Here is a 20,285-nt window from a genome sequence, read left to right on the forward strand (position 1 = left end):
TTACTTGGCTTCAGCTTGTATCTCCTGTTGATGTTGAGGAGCATCAAGCCTATGGTCTGAACTTAATGTAGCGATGAGTAATAAACCGAGCCGTTATCTTTTTTGCCTATCTTTTATTTTGGGTTGGAAGGTTTTTCTTTAAAATAAACATGACAGAATTTCAGGCTTTGAGTTAGTATCACTGTGTGGAGTGATAGTTTGCTGTAATTAATTTCAAAATAAATTTATGAGAAGAAAGAAAAAAAAAAAGTAAATTTTGTGATCGGTGTTATTGTCAGCTTTCAGTTCCTTCTTCTGGAAATGAAAGCTGTAATAAACATTCCTGGAAAGAATATTCAATATTTGCTGCCTTAATGGTAGTACAAGGGACAAAGAATTTATATATGGAAATTTTAGCTGAATACTGATGCCAGTCTTACCTGAAGAAGCACAAATTATCTCCCCCACCACTTCTTGAAGACTAGTGTGACTTGTTCATGCATAACTTGTTCAATAATTCATAAGACAGGGATGTTGAATTATTTTAAGATTTATTAGGAAAATAATAACACTTTTTTTAGCATTCTGTCACCTTGCTTCAGTCACTGAATTCATTAGTCCCATGCACAAACGTCCCTTAGCTGTGATGTTGCACTTGCTCTTGTTTACTCATGTCATCTCATTTCCCTCAGCTATATGTCGGCATGAGTATTGTGCTTACTAAAAGATGTTTATGAACAGAGTATTTGGGTGGTAAAGTGGCTATGCTGGCCTGTGTTTTTTGTCTCAAAATATTTTTATTTGTAACATTGAGAGTCTAGAAAGTTCTTTCATGAAACTGGATGCTTCTCTTAACATGCCTTTGCTGACATGCACGTACGCACAATGGTCAAAATCTTACACCAAGGAATTGCAAGGCACAAAATTGTAGACTCAACGTAAATCCCCATGAGTAAACTATGTTCCTGTTATTTGTAATGGAAAGATGAACAATCAAACTTGCCTTTTGTCAGTGATTGGCACAAACTTGACTCGTTATTCTGACAAGAAGTCAGCATGTCAGTCAATAGGAAGAGATGTATGGAAGTTGATTGAAATTGATTGTAAATGCCAGCTCCTTGACGGAATGATGTGCTAGAGCCACAGTCAGTCACTTTTGGGCAGATAGTAGTAATTGCTGAGGCCTTCCGAAGAGCTGCACTGCAGGTGTTAATTTCTCTGTGCTTTTCCTATTAAGCTCTGATAGAATCATCGGTTGTAATTTGCTGGCTCTAGGGATTATTGAATGGCTGGATTATTGAACAGTTTCCTGTCTAACTAGGGTTAATGAACAAAGGAGCTCTAATGTCTGATATGTTAAGGGTTTTAAAAAGCAAGCGATTCTGGTTTGATCCCTGCCATCTTGTGTTAGCCTTCCAACTAATATTTGACAAAAGACTATAATTTTGTTTAAAATATCATAATTTTTCTGAGTTGTGCATTAACTTGCTTGCTGGTCCATTCTTTTGTTAAAAGCAGTCATGTCAGGAGAATAGACAGAAAGAAAAAGGAAGTTTCTCTAATTCATCTTCTCCCAAAAATAGTTACTGGGATTCCTAATTTAAACAAAGCCTCCTGATCTGAAGTTTTCTTCGTAAGTGAGATGACAACAACTCAGGCATAAAAACTAGGACAGCTTTAGAAAAATGAAGAAAACTAGGATACCAAAAGGAAGAAGCCTGCTATTTAAATGCATTGTTGATGATGGAAACTGAGTTGTTCTGAAAAGCTTGCTTTTTTTAATTTTTATTTTTAAAGAAATGAGCATTTTTAAGAGTGTAAGTTTGAACAAAAAGTCCTTAGGAGCAAATTTATGTCTGGAAGTTCATGAAGATCGATCTAGCAGTCCTTTATGTTTAAAATTTGGGAATCAGACTGGCTATGACAGGTGCTGCTGTGGAATACTCCTACTGGGTATCACCCATACAGGCACCTGTAAGTGCTTGGTTCCCTTGCCTTGGTATTCAGGAGAGAAATTGAGGTAAAACAGTTGCTAGACAGTCTGCGATTTCTTTCTTTCTTTTTTTTTTTTTTTTAAGAACCGAGTACTTTGAACGCTTTCACTTGTGTGCCTTGACTCAGGAAACTTTTAAGGCTTTGTTCAAATTGCAACATAGGATTCGTACATTTTTAGCTCTCCTTTCAGTGTCGTAGGTCAGACTGTTATTGGTCAAGTGCAGGGAGAGCTGAAACACCACAACAAAAACTTGTTTTATCAGTGTTTAGTATTGACCTTATTACTAATGTAGAGTAATGGATACTTGATTTCTGTAAGATCATAATAGTCCAACTGTTCTCTTTAATTAAGGGATTTACTATCCTCCTCCAAAACTGGAATTTAAACAGCTAGTTCCAAGAGGACTGTGATAGTTACGGTAATACTTGACCAAGCTGTGCACTACTGTAGCCTTGCTGGAGGTTACCTTCTTCAAGGTGGCAGTAGTCCTAAGCTAACCTCGTTGCCTCTGCCTTAAAATGAATGAGGAGTGCTCACATGTTTTAGTCTGTTGGTTCAGTTGTGGAGCTGGTTATCTTTAGCAGAAGGGTCAAAACTTCAGACAGGAATTTTTTAGTAGGAGTTTTCAGTTTCCTGGGAAACCTACTTATTTCATGTGTGTGTTAAGGCTATTTTTCCAAAATAGATTTGTACAGTTTGTTGATTCAGTAGAGTCGTTTGCTGCATTTAATCCATTTTTGCAGTGCTCCAGCAAGTTGAAGAGTTAATCTTTGTGCCCACAAAAAATCTGAAGGTTTAATTGAAATCAGTGCTTATGTTATTCTCTTGATGAACAGTACACTAATAAATGTCTCCCGTTTTTGAAGTGTCATGAAGACCTCTAGTAACACAAATACTGTAACTAATCCACAGAACGTCAGTAATGAAAATATTTTCTATTGAACACTAATGAATTTGGTCCAGTATGTCTTGTCTTATGCTCTTATTCCTCCTCTTTAGTTTGGGTAAAGGCACTACTTGCTCTTAAAATGAATTTATCTACGTTATTTGTAGTTATGTAGAATACTGACTTCTGATGAAAGCAAAGTGCATCATAATCTTGACATATCCGTGTTTTTTTTAGTGTATGTGAATACTACTTTTACTTTTGTGTTATGCTTCGCATTTGTTTCCTATTTAAATACTGATTCAATTTATTTATTTTTAATCTCCCTCCTTCTCCACTCGATTTACAGCAAAGTGTATCTATGGAGGCAAAGTGCTAGCAGAAGGTCAACGAGTATTAACCAAGAGCTGCAGGGAATGTCGGGTGAGTTTAAGTTATATAAACTTTTCCTGATTGTTAAATGTGTGTGTCGTGTTCAAAAGTGACAGTGACAAGTTAGTGCATTTCTTTAGGCTTCCTTCATGCAAATGTGACATCTGTTGTCTTGAAAAGGTGACCTTGAAGTCAGTGAAAGCCACAAATATGAAACCGAGGCAGGAGTATGACCCTTGCAGAGTAATAAAAACATGGGCGAAATGACTTGGAGGGATGTTTTCTATTTTATCTCCTGCTTTGACGAGCTCTAGAAAAAGGCAGCAGCATCTTGAACCAGTTACTAATTTCAGCCAAATTGCTAAAATTTGAAGCGACCTGGCTTATATTGTTTGAGTTACTCTAGATTTACCCTAGTATTGTTTAAACTGTATGCAGCCCTGCTAATAATTGAGGTGAATTACTAGGTATTGGACTGGGCTGGGGTCTTTCTTGGCAAATTCGTAACACTTGGTCAACTACAGTCAGTATTTAAGAACACAGGTAAATGGAGGCTATGTTAGGTAGGAACGTTCAGGGACTGTTAGTGAAATAAGAGTGCTACATGGTGTGTAAGTGTGGCAGAAACCAGTCGTTGTCAAGACTAGCCTTAGAAGAGAGTAGTAGTAGATAAAAGGCCTATTGCTCTGCTTAGGCATGTATTTGTTGTGAGTATGTGTGTGTTTTAAATATGATTTATCATGTCAGAAAGGCACAGCTATTTTAAACGCATTTGCTCTCACATGTAATTTTCAAGTATTTTTGTTTTTACATCTTGTTGAATTTGTAGAGGGGGAAGGGTGATAAATGGGCAGCTTACAAATGTTATTGACAGATCAGTATGCTAGAACAATTATGAAAAACATTTGGAAAAGATTACAATGATCTGGTTATTGTTGTGCTTGTAGCTGAGTGTACAGAGTAGCAATTTTGTGTTCACTAATGGAAATGGACAATATCTGGTTGCAGATGTTGTGAAAGCAGCTTGTTATGCAGAATTACTTTGCTGTTGTTAGTGTTTAGTGGTATAGGGGTGCTCAACATTGTATATACAAATACGTGGGCAAGGTCGTTGCCTTGAAGACAGACTAAGGTGCCTGTTATTTGTAATATGACATTGAATGTTTATTTGAGAGGGAAAGTGCCTATATGAAATAAGATGAGAACAGGAGGATTTTCACATTAAAGTGAAACCGGAGAGCGTGGTCTGAGTTAAGTCAGCGGAAATTCTCTGTGGTATAAATAAGAGTGTTCTATTCATCATTATGAGTATGATAATACATTCAGGAAGATTAAAAGCAAATACTGACCATCTGTCATATTAGAAATGACTAAAATAATGATGAAAAGAGCTTTTGCATTTTGCTTATTGTTAAAGGAAACTGATACAGCAATGCTAATTGTAGTGACATTGCAGTTTGTATTATTTACATCTCAATGGAGACTATTGGTAAGTTTTTGAAACAGCGTATGTTAATGTAATACAATGAAAAAAAAAATGAGTCCATGTTGGGGGGGGTGGGAAAAGGTATTTCCAGACCTGTGTTTCAAGAAGACATTAAACCTCACTGGCAAAACTTGTCGTTCTCACTGGCAAAACTTGTCGTTCTCACTGGCAAAACTTGTCGTTCTGACTTGGGAGAGTTTTTAAGTGGGTGCTTACCTCTGCTTCTATGAGATGGTGTCTCTCCAGGTGGGAAGTTCATTCAATGTGTCTTCAGCATGACCTCTTAAAAACTGTAAGCAAAACACCTGCTTATTTACTGCCTCGATTAGGAATGATTGCTAGATGAAGGATGAATGGCGATGAGTCAAACCGTGGCTGTGCTTATCGTTTTCTATCCTGTGCGGGCCTACTGGTGGACAAGGTGTTGTATGAATAAAGGAAGAGGTTTGTGCTAGGGGAAGGACTATAAAAAATTTAATATGGTTTTATTTTCCAGACTTGAAAAACAGACATCAAGTTTGAAAAGCTGTTGATCCATGAACGAATACAGTAGAGGGTACACATCAACTGTCAATTTATTAGTGTTGATAAAGGTGCCTTAAAAATCTTGGCGAGTAGCTCTTGTGTCTGTAAAGGAGGATGTAGTTGTAGGTGGGGTAACGTCAAAAAGATAAAGTTGAAATTTCACTTCTCAATTTTTATTTGAAGATAGTTATTTTATTCTTTGCATAGGTACTGATCCAAGCATAAGAGAATTTTAACTTTTGTATTTTTTTCCATCTAACAAAAATAATAATAATACTGATGGATCCAGATAGTTTTTCTTTATCAGGCTGTGAGCAGGCTTTTTTTTTATTTTTGAAAACTAATCCAGACTAAAAATGCATTTATGATACACATCCTCATAACCCTAAGCACAGATGTTACTGATGGACAGCCATTCCCAGCTGGAATCCTGCCCGCAAACACTCTCTAGATGAATCTACAATGAAAGAATTAGTGCACAGGTGTTTCTAAGAATCACAGAATAGTTAATGTTGGAAGGGACCTCTGAAGGTCACAGAATAGTTAATGTTGGAAGGGACCTCTGAAGGTCATCTTGTCCAACTCCCCTGCTTGAGCAGGGTCACCTAGAGACAGTTGGCCAGGACCATGTCCAGACAGCTTTTGAATATCTCCAAGGATGGAGACTCCACAACCTCCCTGGGCAACCTGTGCCAGTGCTCTGTCATTCTTACGGTAAAAAAGCATTTCCTGATGTTCAGAGGGAATCTCCTGTGTTTCAGTTTGTGCCCACTGCCTCTGGTCCTGTCACTGGGCACCACCGAAAAGAGCCTGGCTCCATCCTCTTCGTACCCTCCCTTTGGGTATTTATATGCATTGGTAAGATCCCTCCCGAGCCTTGTCTTCTCCAGGCTAAACAGTCCTAGCTCTCTCAGCCTTTCCTCCTGTGGTAGATGTTCCAGTCCCTTACTTATCCTTGTGGCCCATGGCTGGTCTCTCTGCAGTTGTTCCATGTCTCTCTTGTACTGGGGAGGCCAGAACTGGACCCAGCACTCCAGGTGTGGTCTCACCAGCGCTGAGCAGAGGTGAAGGATCACCTCCCTCGACCTGCTGGCAATACTTGGCCTAATGCAGCCCAAGTTACCATTAGCTTTTTTTGCCACGAGGGTACATGGCTGGCTCCTGTTCAACTTGGTGTCTGCCGGGACCCCCAGGTCCTTTTCTGCAAAGCTGCTTTCTATCAGGGTGACCCCAGCATGCGCTGGCACATGGGGTTGTTCCTCCACAGGTGCAGGACTTTGCACTTCTCCTTGTTAAACTCCTTGAGGTTCCTGTTGGCTCATTTCTCCAGCCTGTTGAGGTGTCCCCAACTGCACCTTTCTGCATTCAATAAATGGTTATTTTGGTTTGTGGATTTCACCAATATGGTGACACGGCTCATTACAAGTCAATGTGAAAGAATTCTATAACTTTTTTTGGATCGGGAGTTTACTGCTCATCAGCTAATTTCTGGCTTAATGCTTGTGAATGACACGATGCCTATTCATAACCGGACGATGTGTTTGACAGCAAAGGGTACAAGAATAAATTCCTCTTCATTAATGCTGGGAGCGAGCAGTCAGAGAGTGCCATACAAATGCTAGAAAGATGGACAGGCCTCCACTGACTTTCAGGAAGCGTGACGTTAAGTTTTTTGTAAAGACAAGGAACAATGTGGTTCCTAGAGTGACAGCTAAGGACGCTATTTAGAACTTTCTCCTGAAAGGCTGATCAATAACAGCTAAACCAAGGGGAAAAAAAAACCCCAAACCACAGCAAAAAAACCAAAATAATCTTCTCTGAAATCTTGCTATTTTCCAAAGCTGATCGTCTGAGATAAACTGTTTGTGGTTCAGATTTTGACTGCACGTCACTGATGAGCCTTATAGCCAATTCTTTTTTTCTGTACTTACCTTAGTAATTACAAGAAAATTAATTATCTTGTTGTAAATGTTTGACTCCAGATCTCATTCTTTGTGGATTGTATGTCACAATTGGAGCTTGATCTATCTATTCCAGAAGAGTGACTTTTTGACATCTATTTCTGTCCAGATTCTGTGACGACATATGTGAACTGAGTATAAAAAGTTAGTAATTTTTCTAAGGCTGCCTGAAGCAATAATTCCGAAGTGTGAACTGTTCTGATTTATCTCAGTGGATAGAATCTGAAATGTAATGATGATAATTCTTATAATTGGATCTATACTAGTTTATAACAAATTGATTTTAATCCAAAAATACTCAACATGGAAACATTTTAATTGTTTTAAAACTGAATTACGAATACATTTGATTTGTTGTCCCAAGATGCAAATTGTGCAGAAAATGGGAAACTTAGGGAAATAAAATCTTACTGTCATTAAATTAGTGGAATTCTCAATTTCTGGGTTGTTTATCTGCTTATGACTCACTAAAGAAGGTGTGAGCTTGGATTGAATTTGGCTTTAGTTTTTTGACTCACCCTGATCACTGGATTGACTTTCATATGTTTTCTTGGTTTCTTGCCATCTTTTTGACCAGATTGATGGTCAGTCAACACTTTTTGTCCATATGTTGACATACTGTACCTTTTCTGCTGCAATTGTCTTGTCTGAGTTTGAATAAGCGATGAGTTATAGCCAGAGCTTTTCCAGCTGGTAGTTAGATAATGTGACAGTAAATGACGGCTCAGTGTGTCTGGTTCTTTTATCACCTTTGCTGCTGCAGTTGCACAGGCAACCGTGGGGGATTCCCCCCTTTCACTTGTGGAAGTGACATCAGAAGGAGACCTAATACCTCCATTAACTTCACTGCTCTTGTGTGGGCACTTGTTTCAGTGATGCAGTGATGCATGCTGTATGTGATACTGTAGGGAGCTGCTTTTTTTTTTTTTTTTTTTTTTAAAAAAAAAGAAAACCTGGTGCCTGTGGGGTTTTTGTATTTTATTTTTTGTGACAGCAACTGATGCAACTTGCCAGTAAAGACAATTGGGAAGTGAGAAAAATGGCTTGTCCCTACTTAGCCTTAAGATCGCAGTCTCAAGGGCAGCGACTAGCAGTGATTGTAGAATGGCGTTTCTGCGTATGTAACTGTGCAGGGCAGCTTGATGCTGTGTGAGCTAATTGTGGAGCCTGAAGCGACATGGCTGAATCAGTGTGGCATAGCTGATGAGGCTAATTACCAGCAAAGAGTTTTACCTATACTGGTTCTAGCACCTCAGCTAGTCTTTTGGCATGGTATGGCACAGTGTCTTGTAGATACGAAAGCAAGCTTCTGGCTAGCAAGGGTGTCCTATATAGGGGTGTTTATTCATACAGGGTAGACACATAGGTATTGTCAATATTCTCTGTTCAAAGTCACGTATCTGATCCCTTAGATTATGAGAATGGTGGCTTTAATAACATATTTTGTCTTTTTTAGGTATTAGTTTTCCTCTGCTTTCTTAGCCCTAGATGTGTTTGGATCATATTTTTAAGCTTTCTTCTGCAATCATGATAGCTAGAAAAAGTAATTTATTTCTTTGAAGAAAGCAGAAGTTCTCGCTCCATTTTTTCATTCCACCATCTGAAGCATAGTGAAAAATATTTTGGGCGGAGTGGGGACTAGATTCATATTAAAAAGGGGTATTGCCAATATAGCAGGCTGCCCGCTTTATTAGTGGACTTCAACATCCCTTTGGAAAATGGGATTACTCAGGTGTGGACAGTCCTGTGGGATACTTATTGTAGCTCCAACTGAGCAAAAATCCTGGTTGTTAATCTCTGCTCCACTTGCAAGTTCGCAGTGATGGCATAGCTGCAGAAAGGCTGAAGAAGTAAGTTATGGTATGGGGAAGGCTGGAGGAGGGTGATAAGGGAAAAGAGGATGCTATTTTGGGACAAGATGTTAAGAAACAACTAACTGAAGAGCAAGACAGCTGTTTGGTCTGGAGATAGGGTGAAGCTGATTTTCTGGAAGAAGATGGAGTAAAATATGGTGTAAAATCTGCCTGGAAGGGCTCTGTTTCTATTATTTTAGGAAACTTCTACCAGCAACTAGACCTCCTATTGCCAGTCTTACTCTAAATCTAGCAGAAATCAAAATCATAGAAAAACCTTGATCTTGATTTACATTTTATACAGCAATTTCTATATGGATACATCAAGATGGGGTTTCTGCTTTGCCATACTTTTGAAGGACCTAATTTTTGGTAATTAGGTGATCAGTAATTCTAAAGAACAGACACTTTTAACTGGACACAGCAGAACAACACATGGCATTGGAAAATACTGGTCTTTTATCTGCTGTGTTTGAGTTGAATAACTTACCAGTGAGTTATGTAGAATATGAAATAAGAGGAGTGAACTCAGACTTGCATAAAGCAGGAAGACTGTCTTTAACAAAAACCTGGAGTGAAATTCTTTAATTCCTTCAAATACTTGGAAGGAAAACAACTATACTTGGAGGCAATGTATTTGGAAGAACTACTAGAGCATTTTGAGCTTAAGTGACTTCCCCCCCCCCCGCCCTGCTCTTCTTTCAACTCTGGGCATAGATATGTCTGAGTAGATTACTTTAGTTTCGATGTTATGGTGTAAAGAATGAATTTAACTTGCTGCCTGCTAGTTTATTAGTGTTGTTACTAGAGATTACTGGAGTTATAGATGGAAAATTATGTGATCCTTGCCATTGCACATGTTTTCATCGATGTAATCTTTTAAAATGTTGTTTATTTCCAGAATGGAGTTTTAGTAAAAGTGACAGAGACTTGTCCGCCATTGAACTGCTCAGAAAAAGATCACGTTCTTCCAGAGAACCAATGTTGCAGTGTTTGTAGAGGTAAGTCGGAGATTATGCGTGCTTGGAAGGAATATAAGGTGCTGATTCAATGGGGGGGTACACTGGAAGGAGCAGTTCCTTTTTAATGAGATATCGGGTACCTCTATATACCCGAGTCTGTAATCAGCCTTCACCTAAAACCAGTTTGTGATATTCCTTTGGGTAGAAGAATTACCAGATACAAAGCTGAAATCGCTCTGAATTAGAGAGGAGGAGGGAGAAAAGGTAGAGTTGGATGAGAAAGGGCCCGGTGTCTCTTAACTTCCTCCTAATGGGAGTTCTTATGTTTGAAAAAGAGATATTTTATGTTGCTTAAACATGCAACTGCACTGAATGTACAGGGTTTTGGAAATGGGGTTTTAAGCTCTCTATTTTAAAATAACAATAATAATGTTAGGATTCCAGTATTTGGAAATTGATTTAGGTCTGAGCTGTTTCAGGACTCATTTATGAATTAAGCTGGACAATTACAGAATACAAATGAAAAAATAACCCTAGAGCCCGTTTTTCCTCCTTGCAGTGGGGTGTTGAGATGCAGGTTCCTCTTGCTTGTTCCCTTTCAGCCCTGGTGAATCCTGGTTGCACGCTGGACCAGACTGAACCAGACATAGCTGAAATGTTAGTTGAGGAAATCCCCTTAAATGAGGAAAATGCAGTATTGCAAGGCTAGAGAACTCGAACGAGCTTTCTTCTTAAAGTGTTTTGTAACCAGTGAGCTGTTGGGTGAAAGCTATTCAAAAAATCATTCCCTGTGTACGTCTGTATTGTGCCTCTGTTCCACACCTCTCCCTTGGTGCTGAGCCTCAGCCGAGCTTAAGGGGAGCCTGGTCTCTCAGAGGAGGACTTGCGTGTCAGCCTGGAGTGATGCGCCTCAGAAATTTTAATCATTCGGCACACCGCTTGTACATTAGACATTTCCAGGCTTAGATGGTTATTGTCTCTTGCCTGTGTGTAAATTCCTCCAGTGTCGTTGTAGATGCCAGTGAAGGGGCTCTGAATCTCTCCCTTAGCCAGCAAATATTAATTTACAAATATGCATAGTTAAATATTTACTAAAGCCCTGAACTTGCAAGCAAACGCGCGTGGTTGCAGGGGCCAGCACATTTGAGACGGCTTGCTGGATCATGGTCTAAGAATATATACGTGAATTTTTTCAAACAGTTTCTAGAAGCATCTGTGACTATTTAAGCAAGCAGTAAATGTTGCTTCTTTGTCCCTCAGAGGGCTCGATGTCTTAATGATAGTTCTTAACAGATGGCCTAGTTTGATGTAGTGCAGTACTGAAAAAATTATCTTAATTACTTAAAAGCATTAGAAATCTGAGAGCTTCAAAGTTGATGAAAGATAAGTTCTGTAATTATTCAGTTCCATAGTATTGTTAATGATAGGTACCCATTTTAGATATTCATCCCAAAACTGGTTTTATTATTTATAAAATAGCATGAATACGTATACTTATGTGATGGTCTCTAGAAGTAAAGGAAGGAATAGTACTTTCACTTCCCATGAATTCTGATATATGGTGCTTGCAAATCGACACGTTAAATTTCCACTTCAAATCTGCTTTAGCTGACTGCTAAAACAGTACCACCTCCTTTTGTATTTCATCTTTGCTTTTTAAAATTATTTTGAAAATTATGCTTAAAGATATGATTAATTTCGTCAACTTTACAAAGGCTAAATTGCTTTTTATACCTTGAAGTAGGCTATGTGCTGATTGACACTTTTGCTTCAGTTGCACACAACCTAAAGTGGTAGCATATAACTTCATGCTACGTAGAGTGCTGGTGTTAAAAATGGATATTTTTTAAGAATTCCACCTTTGGTATGGGTTTTATCATGCAAATAGGCGCCCTTTGATATGGCAACAGGCCATAGTTTCTGGTCCTGTCCGGTGGCAACATGTCCTTTACGGGGAAAGGATAGAGTGCTTCTCTGTTTAGCAATAACGACCTCTGTCAGAGTCTATATTCACCTTTTATTGTCCAAGCAAAAGTAGTGAGGAAGAAATGTTGTAGTAAATACAGTCCTGAGTAATCAGAGCGTTTACTGGACGCCCACGTGGATCATTTGCACATCATGTGCAAATTTCACATTACGTGCGTGATGATACAGATAAATCTTTGCATTAGCCCTTAGCTAGGCCTTTAGTTAGTCAACAGGGTGATTAGTAAGCATTTACTAGTAATGTTAAATGAGAACAATAATTCTATGTGAAGTTTATCAGTGCATACTAGTGACTGGTAGGTTCTGGTTTTGTATCAGTTTGCTTTTTTCAGTATCTCGTTATGGAAATAGAAAACTTCTACTGAATTTCACGTTCTATAAAATTGTAGAATACCTTTGCCGGATTGGGCAAGGGGAGGAGGTTTGCAGCTTGTGCTTTTCTGGTTGCAGCAAAGGAATTTCCATTTAAAAAAGGATAAATGCGGGCGATCAACAGAAGGAAAAAAACCACAGAGAAATACGGAAACTTCATGATGCTGTGGTATGAGACTGTACCCTCTTCAGGGATCTCTGTAATACCTACTACAATAAGAGATAAATGCCTAAAATAAAATAGGGTATGCAAGGAAAAAACCCTAATCTATGGTATTTATGGTGATGGAAATTGCGAGTCAGCAAAGGACTCAGTTGAATACTGTAATGTACACAGCTGGTGGGCTTCCTTAGATAGTCATTATTGTTTGTAAATGGTTAGAAAAGTAGAGACAGCAAATAATACCTTTCCTTCCTCAAGTTTGCTACATGAGTTTATAGTGTAGCAAAAGCTAATATACCGCTAAAAGCCAATTTCTAGATTTTGGTACAGTGATTGTATAAGGTGTACAGCAAGGCAGGCATACTATGGATGAGCTCTGCTGTACAATGACAGCTTATTTTTGTGATTTGATATACCTGAATGCAAAAATGGGCCTCATCAGATCTGTATATAGAATTTATCCTTGAATGTTATGTACGGTATACCTAGTTTTGCCCTTCATCTGTGTGCTTTAACATAAATGTCTGCTTAAACTATGTGGCTACTTTATACTTTTCAGCAGGACAATGTGGAATTATTAAACTCTCTTTTTAGGCTTACGGAAATTTTAGTTAATTTTAAAATTTTACAAAGAATCATTGCATAATAAAATATATTTTTTTCCTACTTTTGAGAATCAGTCATTTTCTTACAGCGTGCCTGCTACATTTTTTATAGCCCAGAGACAAATCTAATACAAAAAATAGTGTCATAAAAGTGTTTTATTGTTCCCTTTAGCTGTTTTTCTCCTTGCCAAAGACAGCGTATAATTTTGAAAGAGTGGATTTTTCCTCTTTTGAATGAGTGATTCAAATAAAGTTTCATGAGAGAATTTTTATGTTGTTATGCTCACAATTTCAGTATGTAAGAATAGCCTTTTAACAGCCCTCACAGCTTCAGTCATGCTCTCCTTAAAAGAGAGAGTGTGAGGAAATAAACATAGAATAGAATATCTCAAGTTGGAAGAGACCCATAAGGATCACCGAGTCCAACTCCCTGCTCCTCGCAGGGCTTAGTTCATGGTAATTGTGGGAGAACTGTATGATTTGAGCTTCCTTTGCCCGTCAAATGGAGAAAACAGTTACCTCAGGAAAACAATATATGCTATCCAGTTAAGAAAAGTTGGATTTAAATAAGCAAGCTCAAGACTTAAAAAAACAAAAGTGCTTTTGACGGAACATGTAATTAAATTATAAAATGTGTGGTCGCCGGATTTTGTTACAGGCACGTAGATGGCTATTTTTGCATCCACAAAAAGCCATCGGGGGCTAATCTTCAAAGATGAAGAAATGAACTCTGCCTCAGAAATTCTCTACAGCACAGCCTTCTGGAAAGGGAAAGGCATCATGAAACACTGCTCTAGATTTGCTCGGCTTCTGTATTGGACGCTTTAGGCTGGCTGCTGGCAGAGCAACACAGACCTTTGTTCTATTCTGCTATGTCTGCTTTGTTGACAATAAAACTGCATTAAATTTTATTTTTTAAAAATAAAATGAAGTAGTGAGAGCTGTTGGGTTTCTGGAGAAAGTAATTTTTATTTGCTGTCCTGTAATATGGTTTGGCTGATGAATTTAGATTGACTGCTGATGCTGGTTAGCAGGAAGTGGAGAATCCTACTGGTGAGCTAAAGTGTGCATTTTACATCAGGGAACAGCAGTTAAATCTAAAAGTGGGGCTTCTGCCACCCTTACTTGTAGTGCTTTGTTGTGTTTTAGGGCGGTTTTTATTCTCTTAGAAGATGAGAAGGGTCTTCAGTTAGCATGTTTCTCATCTCTCCCTCTCTGGCTGTGAAACTGGGTTTTGCTTTTTCAGAAATCGAATGTTTCTCATTCATTGCTGTGAGGTATGAGTTATTTCAAGGTTTTAGTTTCATTAAGGGTTAATGGAGGTTGATAAATATGAATTAGTTTATCTCTAAACATAGTTATAATGTTACTTAGGATTTAGAAGAGCTTTATATCTGGGAAAAAAAAAATCTTCATAAGCATGTTAGGCTGTGCAGTACTATTATTCTAATGCACACAAATAAGCAGTATGTAATAAGGTCTGCATTGATATAGCAGCTTGAGAGAATTTATGAAGTTACTGTTTTATGTCAGACCACCGCAGTCTCTGAAGGCGTAGAAACTGCTGTTCAAAGTGCTTCATCGCTCATGACTCATTAAAAGCTGATTCAGATCATGAAAGGGCATAACTGCTAGTGCAGATTTTATGACTCTTCCTGTGAGTTGTCCCCCAGATCTACTTCACACATTTATGTAGTAACTGTGGGGTTAAATAATAACAATAATAAAGATTTTGAGGTTGAAATTACCTTGGACCTTTTGAACATTGCTAATGCTATTAATGGAAGCATCGCCAGTGTTCTTTTTGGAAGCCTCTGGAAGTGAAACAGTGAAATGCGGATTGATGAAGGGTAGCTTCTTGAACAGCAAGAGAACAGGGGTTTTACAGTTTTTGAAGTGAACAGCTAGGGATACTCTAAGAAGTACAGAAAGCATTACAGATGTTATAAGGAAACCCTGAGAAAAATGGGAGGCACTTTAGTGTTGCCCATAAAGTAGGAAGAAATGTGGGTAGGATATATTGATTCCAGCTGTAGTCTTGAATGAGTTCTTGCATTCTTCAGTCAATAATTAAGCCAAATTACCAAATATGTTAGGTCCTTAAAAAACTGGATGACAGCACAAAACAGCTTAGCATACTGCTCTGGAAAAGTGGATTCTGGGAACTGGAACCTGAAGATGTTGAGAAGCTTGGAAAAATAAAATCAGTGTTCAGGTGTCTCAAAATGCAATAAAAGTTTAATTTTAAATGATCTGACTTGGGACCACTAAGCCCTAGCCAGTTGTGCAGTTCCTGATGCTGCAGAAGTGATAGTTCTATGTCTGCTAGCATGAAATCTGATCTTTTTCATAATTGTCTTAGTACATTTATTAATGGTCATTCTACAGTCAGAAGAAAGAAGTAGAAAAATACAAATATGTTCTTTAAGAGAAATGGGAGCAAACATTTCAGCAGCCTTGATAAGGAAGAGAGCAATGTTATCAGAAATGTTTGGGGAAGGAACAGAGGTCATCAGACCCATCAAAAATCTAAACACACTCTTCAATATTTAATTTTCCTGTTGGTAATATCTAATTGTATCTTGAATGTCTTGAATGACTTTGGAGGGCTGTTGTGCACATTTATGACTGTGTGTGTATGTGTGGGGAAAATGGTTTGTGACATCTGTTCTGAACGTGTTTATCTGTAATTTTAATTCATGCTTACTTGCCTTGTCATCTGTGTTGGCCTGAAATTAGTTTAGATTATCAGAACTATTTAAGATTTTGTGTGCTTCTGTCAAATCCTCTCCAACTGCCTGCTTGCTCGGATGTGAAGATTCTATTTTAAGCCATTTCTTATATTTAGAGAGGAGCTGACTGTCTCAGATAAGACTTCGCTGAATATTCTGAAGCGTCAGTAATGCAGTTATTTTCACCTGGGCAATCAGAATGCATGCCCTTTGATAGCTGCTACCCATGGTTGAGATTCAGAGATTCAACTGCAGTATCAACGGGTGGTTTTGCCATCTGTGTAGGTATTTTAAAGGAATCCTATAATCCATTTCACACCAAAGAATTAATAAAAATCAGGCTCTTGCATTCTTTTCCATTTTGCTTGCTTGGCGATAAGTAACTGCAGCCATGAATAGATTGGCCATGAATAGACTGATGTTTAAGTCAGTGCTTAGGTCCCTCCCTGTTTAGTCAGGAATATAAGCGTGATTGTCGCAGTCAGTGGCCCTGTGTACATTACTGACTGTTTTTTGCTGAGTAAGAATGAATTAAAATATTTAGTTGAATTGGATATGGAATTGGGATTGTTAAGGGTGAGAAGAACCACAGCTAGCTTATTTCTTCATGTTACAGTCCAAATATGAGGTGGCCTTTATTTGCCAGAAGAGCAGGAAAAGCACTCGGGCCCAATATGAACTAAGATAAAGTAGAAGGCGTTTTATTCCTTTCTTGCCTCCAGAAGTCCAGCTGGAGAGAATGTAGACCAGGGTCTAAGAAATGCAAGAATCGCACTTCCTTGGTATGTACCTCTTCGCTCTTTTGAAGTGCTAAATGTGCATCTTCACTGCAAAAGAAAAGTACTTGGAAAAGCTTCTGATCCAATCAATGGTATGCCTACTCTGACAGAGGCACAGGGAACCCTTACTCTTCTATACCATCAAGCACCTTTTTTTTCTGTTGATTAACCTTAAATTACATTTGTTTCGTAAAAGCTTGGTAACATACAGTGTTTTAGCAGCATGCATGCTCTTAACAGGAATGGCTTCTGCTTTCCACTTACGGAGGTATTGAACAAGTTCCCTGAAATGCTATGGGAAATTGAAGTTGAGTCACTTTTGGTCAGCATTTTTAAAAGGTAGGAAACAGTGTTTCATAGGTCTTTTATAATAATAAATGTCAAGGCAATCTAGAGATGTAGTAGGTGTTCTATCACTGTGTATTCCTAATGAGAGGAGAACAATGACAAGTTCTTTAGAGCCTCTAATTACACAAGTTGCAGAACTGGAGCATTACTTTTTCTCTTCTATGCTCTTTTAACAGCCTTCAAGCTTGAAAACATAAGAAAGAGTCTGATTCTGAATGGAGACAGTTCATATTTGAGTTGATAACAAGGGAACAAAAGCAATACAGGTTTTCCCAGAGAATTTTTAACAAAAGATGACAGCTCTAGTGGTACAAAATGGGTAGTTAGGGTAGTCGTCATCTCTACTGATGAATTTCAGAGGTGGCAAATAAACAGTGAAGAATTCTTAGGGCTATGATGTGATATTAAAAACTAATCAGCAGCTTGTGCTTGGGAGAAAGTGCTGTTAGAGAAGAGTCGTTGATCTTGGACTCGGTACTGGTGATGAAAGTTAACCCTGAGAAGCTGTCCCTTTGGCTAATTGTAAATGTTAAATTTGCCATGAACTGATCACAGGGTAAAATGTTGACTCACTGGGATAAAGAGAGCCCAGAACCAAGGTTTTTTCGGTGCAGAAAGTTGTATAAGGACTATTGTAACTAAAACATGCCGAGAAAGATGAAATAATTTTTACGGCTTTGGATAAGAGGGAAGTATAAATAAATAAAACTAAAATATCCTAAGACTAAATGAAAATGTGGTATTTTTATAGTGCCTAGCTTTACACGCTGATATGTTACATCGGTTCTGAGTAGTAGTATGTACCAATAATAATCAAATATAAAACTAGTACTGTGTATGAATTCAAAGGAGAATTATTATTCTAAAGGAGAAGGAAATAGACTAGGATGTCATAGTCTTAGGGGAAACAGTGACGAAGAAAACGTTATAGAACTTGTTGTCTCTTGGATGTTATTTAGAATGCCAACAGAATAGTAATCCTGCTTGGGGAGTGTAAATTAGATGCTGAATGAATAAGTTTGGGGAGATGGGTTCCAGTGTTCAGTTTTGATTATAATTATAAAGGCAAAAATGAGTCAAATACTGTGATTGCATAAATGGCTAAAGGCAGTGTTACCGCGCCCTTTTTTTACCAGTATAAAATGTACCCAGGCTTGACAAGGCTGTATCTGGAATACTTGAGTGGATTTTACCAGGCTGTGAAATGAATGAAGACTAGAAGGGATACCTGCACTTTTCATTAATGGAGTTGGTTCTTCTTCACGACGAAAGAACGAGCTAACTGAGCACAAGGAAGATGCATTGGTTGTTAATAAAATTAATCTGAAGTTTAAGTGTAGAGTTTGATGTTGACACTGAGAAAATGTCCTCCTTGCTAACAAGTGTTATACTTCTTGGAAAATGACCTTGCAACCCAGCGTTAGATGATTACACTCATAAAGTTGGAGTGCACTAAAATGATGAAACTTGATTTTTAAATTAGTAGGTGACTGAAGTGCATATTTAAAAACCAACCAACCAACCAAAAAAACCCCTCAATGAACAGCAGCTTCAGGGATAGCCCTATGAAAAATTGTTTACTGTAGATGAAAACTGTATTTAGTAGAAGCTAAAGTCTTCCAAAGTTCCTTAAAGAATATCAAAGCAAGGGATATGAACAAAGATCGAATCTGGCGTTTAGAAGTCCAGGTCGTCTTTTTTTTAGCTGTCTTTAGGGGATGTTAGGAAGGCTTAGGATCAGTGGACTAGAACTTTTAGTTTACTCCTTCATGACTAGGCAGAATTGGTAGAAACTCTTCTTGTATTCATGTAAGTGCAAGTTGGAATATGAGTAGCTGATGGTATGTCTGGGTTTCTGGTTTCCTTCCTTCCAGGAGAGAAAATCCACAAAAATTAAGAATTGCTAAAATGACTGTTTATATATCTCAGGCAAACAGAAATTGACTCTTGCAGAAAAAAACATCAAAAATGCACCAGTGGGGGGAAAAAAAAATCCGGTTGTCAAATTCTGTAAGGTATTATTTATGTCTTACAGTACTTCCAGTGGGGAGTGCCTTTAAAGAGATAAAGTTGCAATTACTTTCACTTTAGACTTCAGCAGAGAGAGATTTTGACACATCTTTGAGAAATATTGAAAATAGGGAAGAAAGAACTTCAGCCAGTTGTGCCTTTGTAGAAGGAAGTTGTAAAGTTCATCGTGTTTGTAGAAATGACTTTGTATGGAATAGAAGAAACTGTTCACAAAGAAGCTACACGGAATTTGTGTCAAGGGAAAGGGAGAGATTAACAAAAATTCTCCCCTACAAAACATGATGCATGGCCTAATTATAAACTGTAGAAACAATCCAGCTAGTTTTTGATGACAGAATTACAAGGCAGTGCATGAGGTTGTTTTGACTACCAGTATAGTTTTGTGTTCTAATGCAATGTCTCATTTTTGCTCTCCTAAGAGCACGCTTGATTATGCTGAATAAGAGAATTGTGTAGGATTTTTTTGATACTATACTTTTGGTGTAAGTTAGTATTATGCTGCTTGGCAATTGGAGATAATGTGGCAATTTATCCTACATGGGTTCAGTAGAATACTAATGTATTGTCATGGCTTCCTGCTTTGAAGTTGTCTTTTCTCCTGACTAAAACTAGTCATACAAGCATGTTTTTGAAGAAAATGGTTTTACTGAGAATGAATTGATGGAGGAATCCAAAAAGCCTGTGTGCACCAGATAGGTTTATAGAGAGAATTTCTGGAATGTAGCATGCCAAAGTTTTTCAGAGTAATACAGTCAATGTAAATATTAAGCCTAAATATCTGAAATAAATGACTTTTAATACCAGGTTCAATGTTCCTTGTATTTCAGGCCATAACTTCTGTGCAGAGGGACATAGATGTGGTGAAAATTCGGAGTGCAAAAACTGGAACACAAAAGCTACTTGTGAATGCAAGAATGGTTATCTCTCTGTCCAAGGGGACTCTGCATATTGTGAAGGTAAACAACATATTCAAAGACCTGTCCTTTTAACAGCCTACTCAGAAACATAGTATTAAATAAATGGTTGACAAAAGAATTTCATTGCCAAGTTCAATTTCGCGACGGTGACTATCACAAGGGCCCTTTTTGTGTTCGTAAATATAGACTGAGGATCACAAGTGATGCTGGACTATTCCGATTACCTATCTATGGCCGTACATAGTTCTTGTGGTTGTGCCTTGGCATACCGTGGTCGTGCTGGTGTTACAATTTTTAAAATACCATTTTTCAGACAATAGCACCTACCTTTA

At 38.1% G+C, this 20,285-nt stretch overlaps 1 protein-coding gene across 1 annotated transcript in view; it reads left to right on the forward strand.

Annotated features, from left to right (window-relative positions):
* NELL1 (neural EGFL like 1) overlaps window positions 1–20,285 on the forward strand; it is a 299,127-nt gene that overhangs the window by 75,237 nt on the left and 203,605 nt on the right. The window contains exons 10-12 of the mRNA XM_059825833.1: window positions 3,211–3,284; window positions 9,960–10,059; window positions 19,864–19,992. Of these exons, the coding sequence (XP_059681816.1) occupies window positions 3,211–3,284; window positions 9,960–10,059; window positions 19,864–19,992 (303 nt within the window). The remainder of the gene's footprint in view (window positions 1–3,210; window positions 3,285–9,959; window positions 10,060–19,863; window positions 19,993–20,285) is intronic.

Source organism: Gavia stellata, chromosome 17 (assembly GCF_030936135.1).
Source record: "Gavia stellata isolate bGavSte3 chromosome 17, bGavSte3.hap2, whole genome shotgun sequence".
NCBI lineage: Eukaryota > Metazoa > Chordata > Aves > Gaviiformes > Gaviidae > Gavia > Gavia stellata.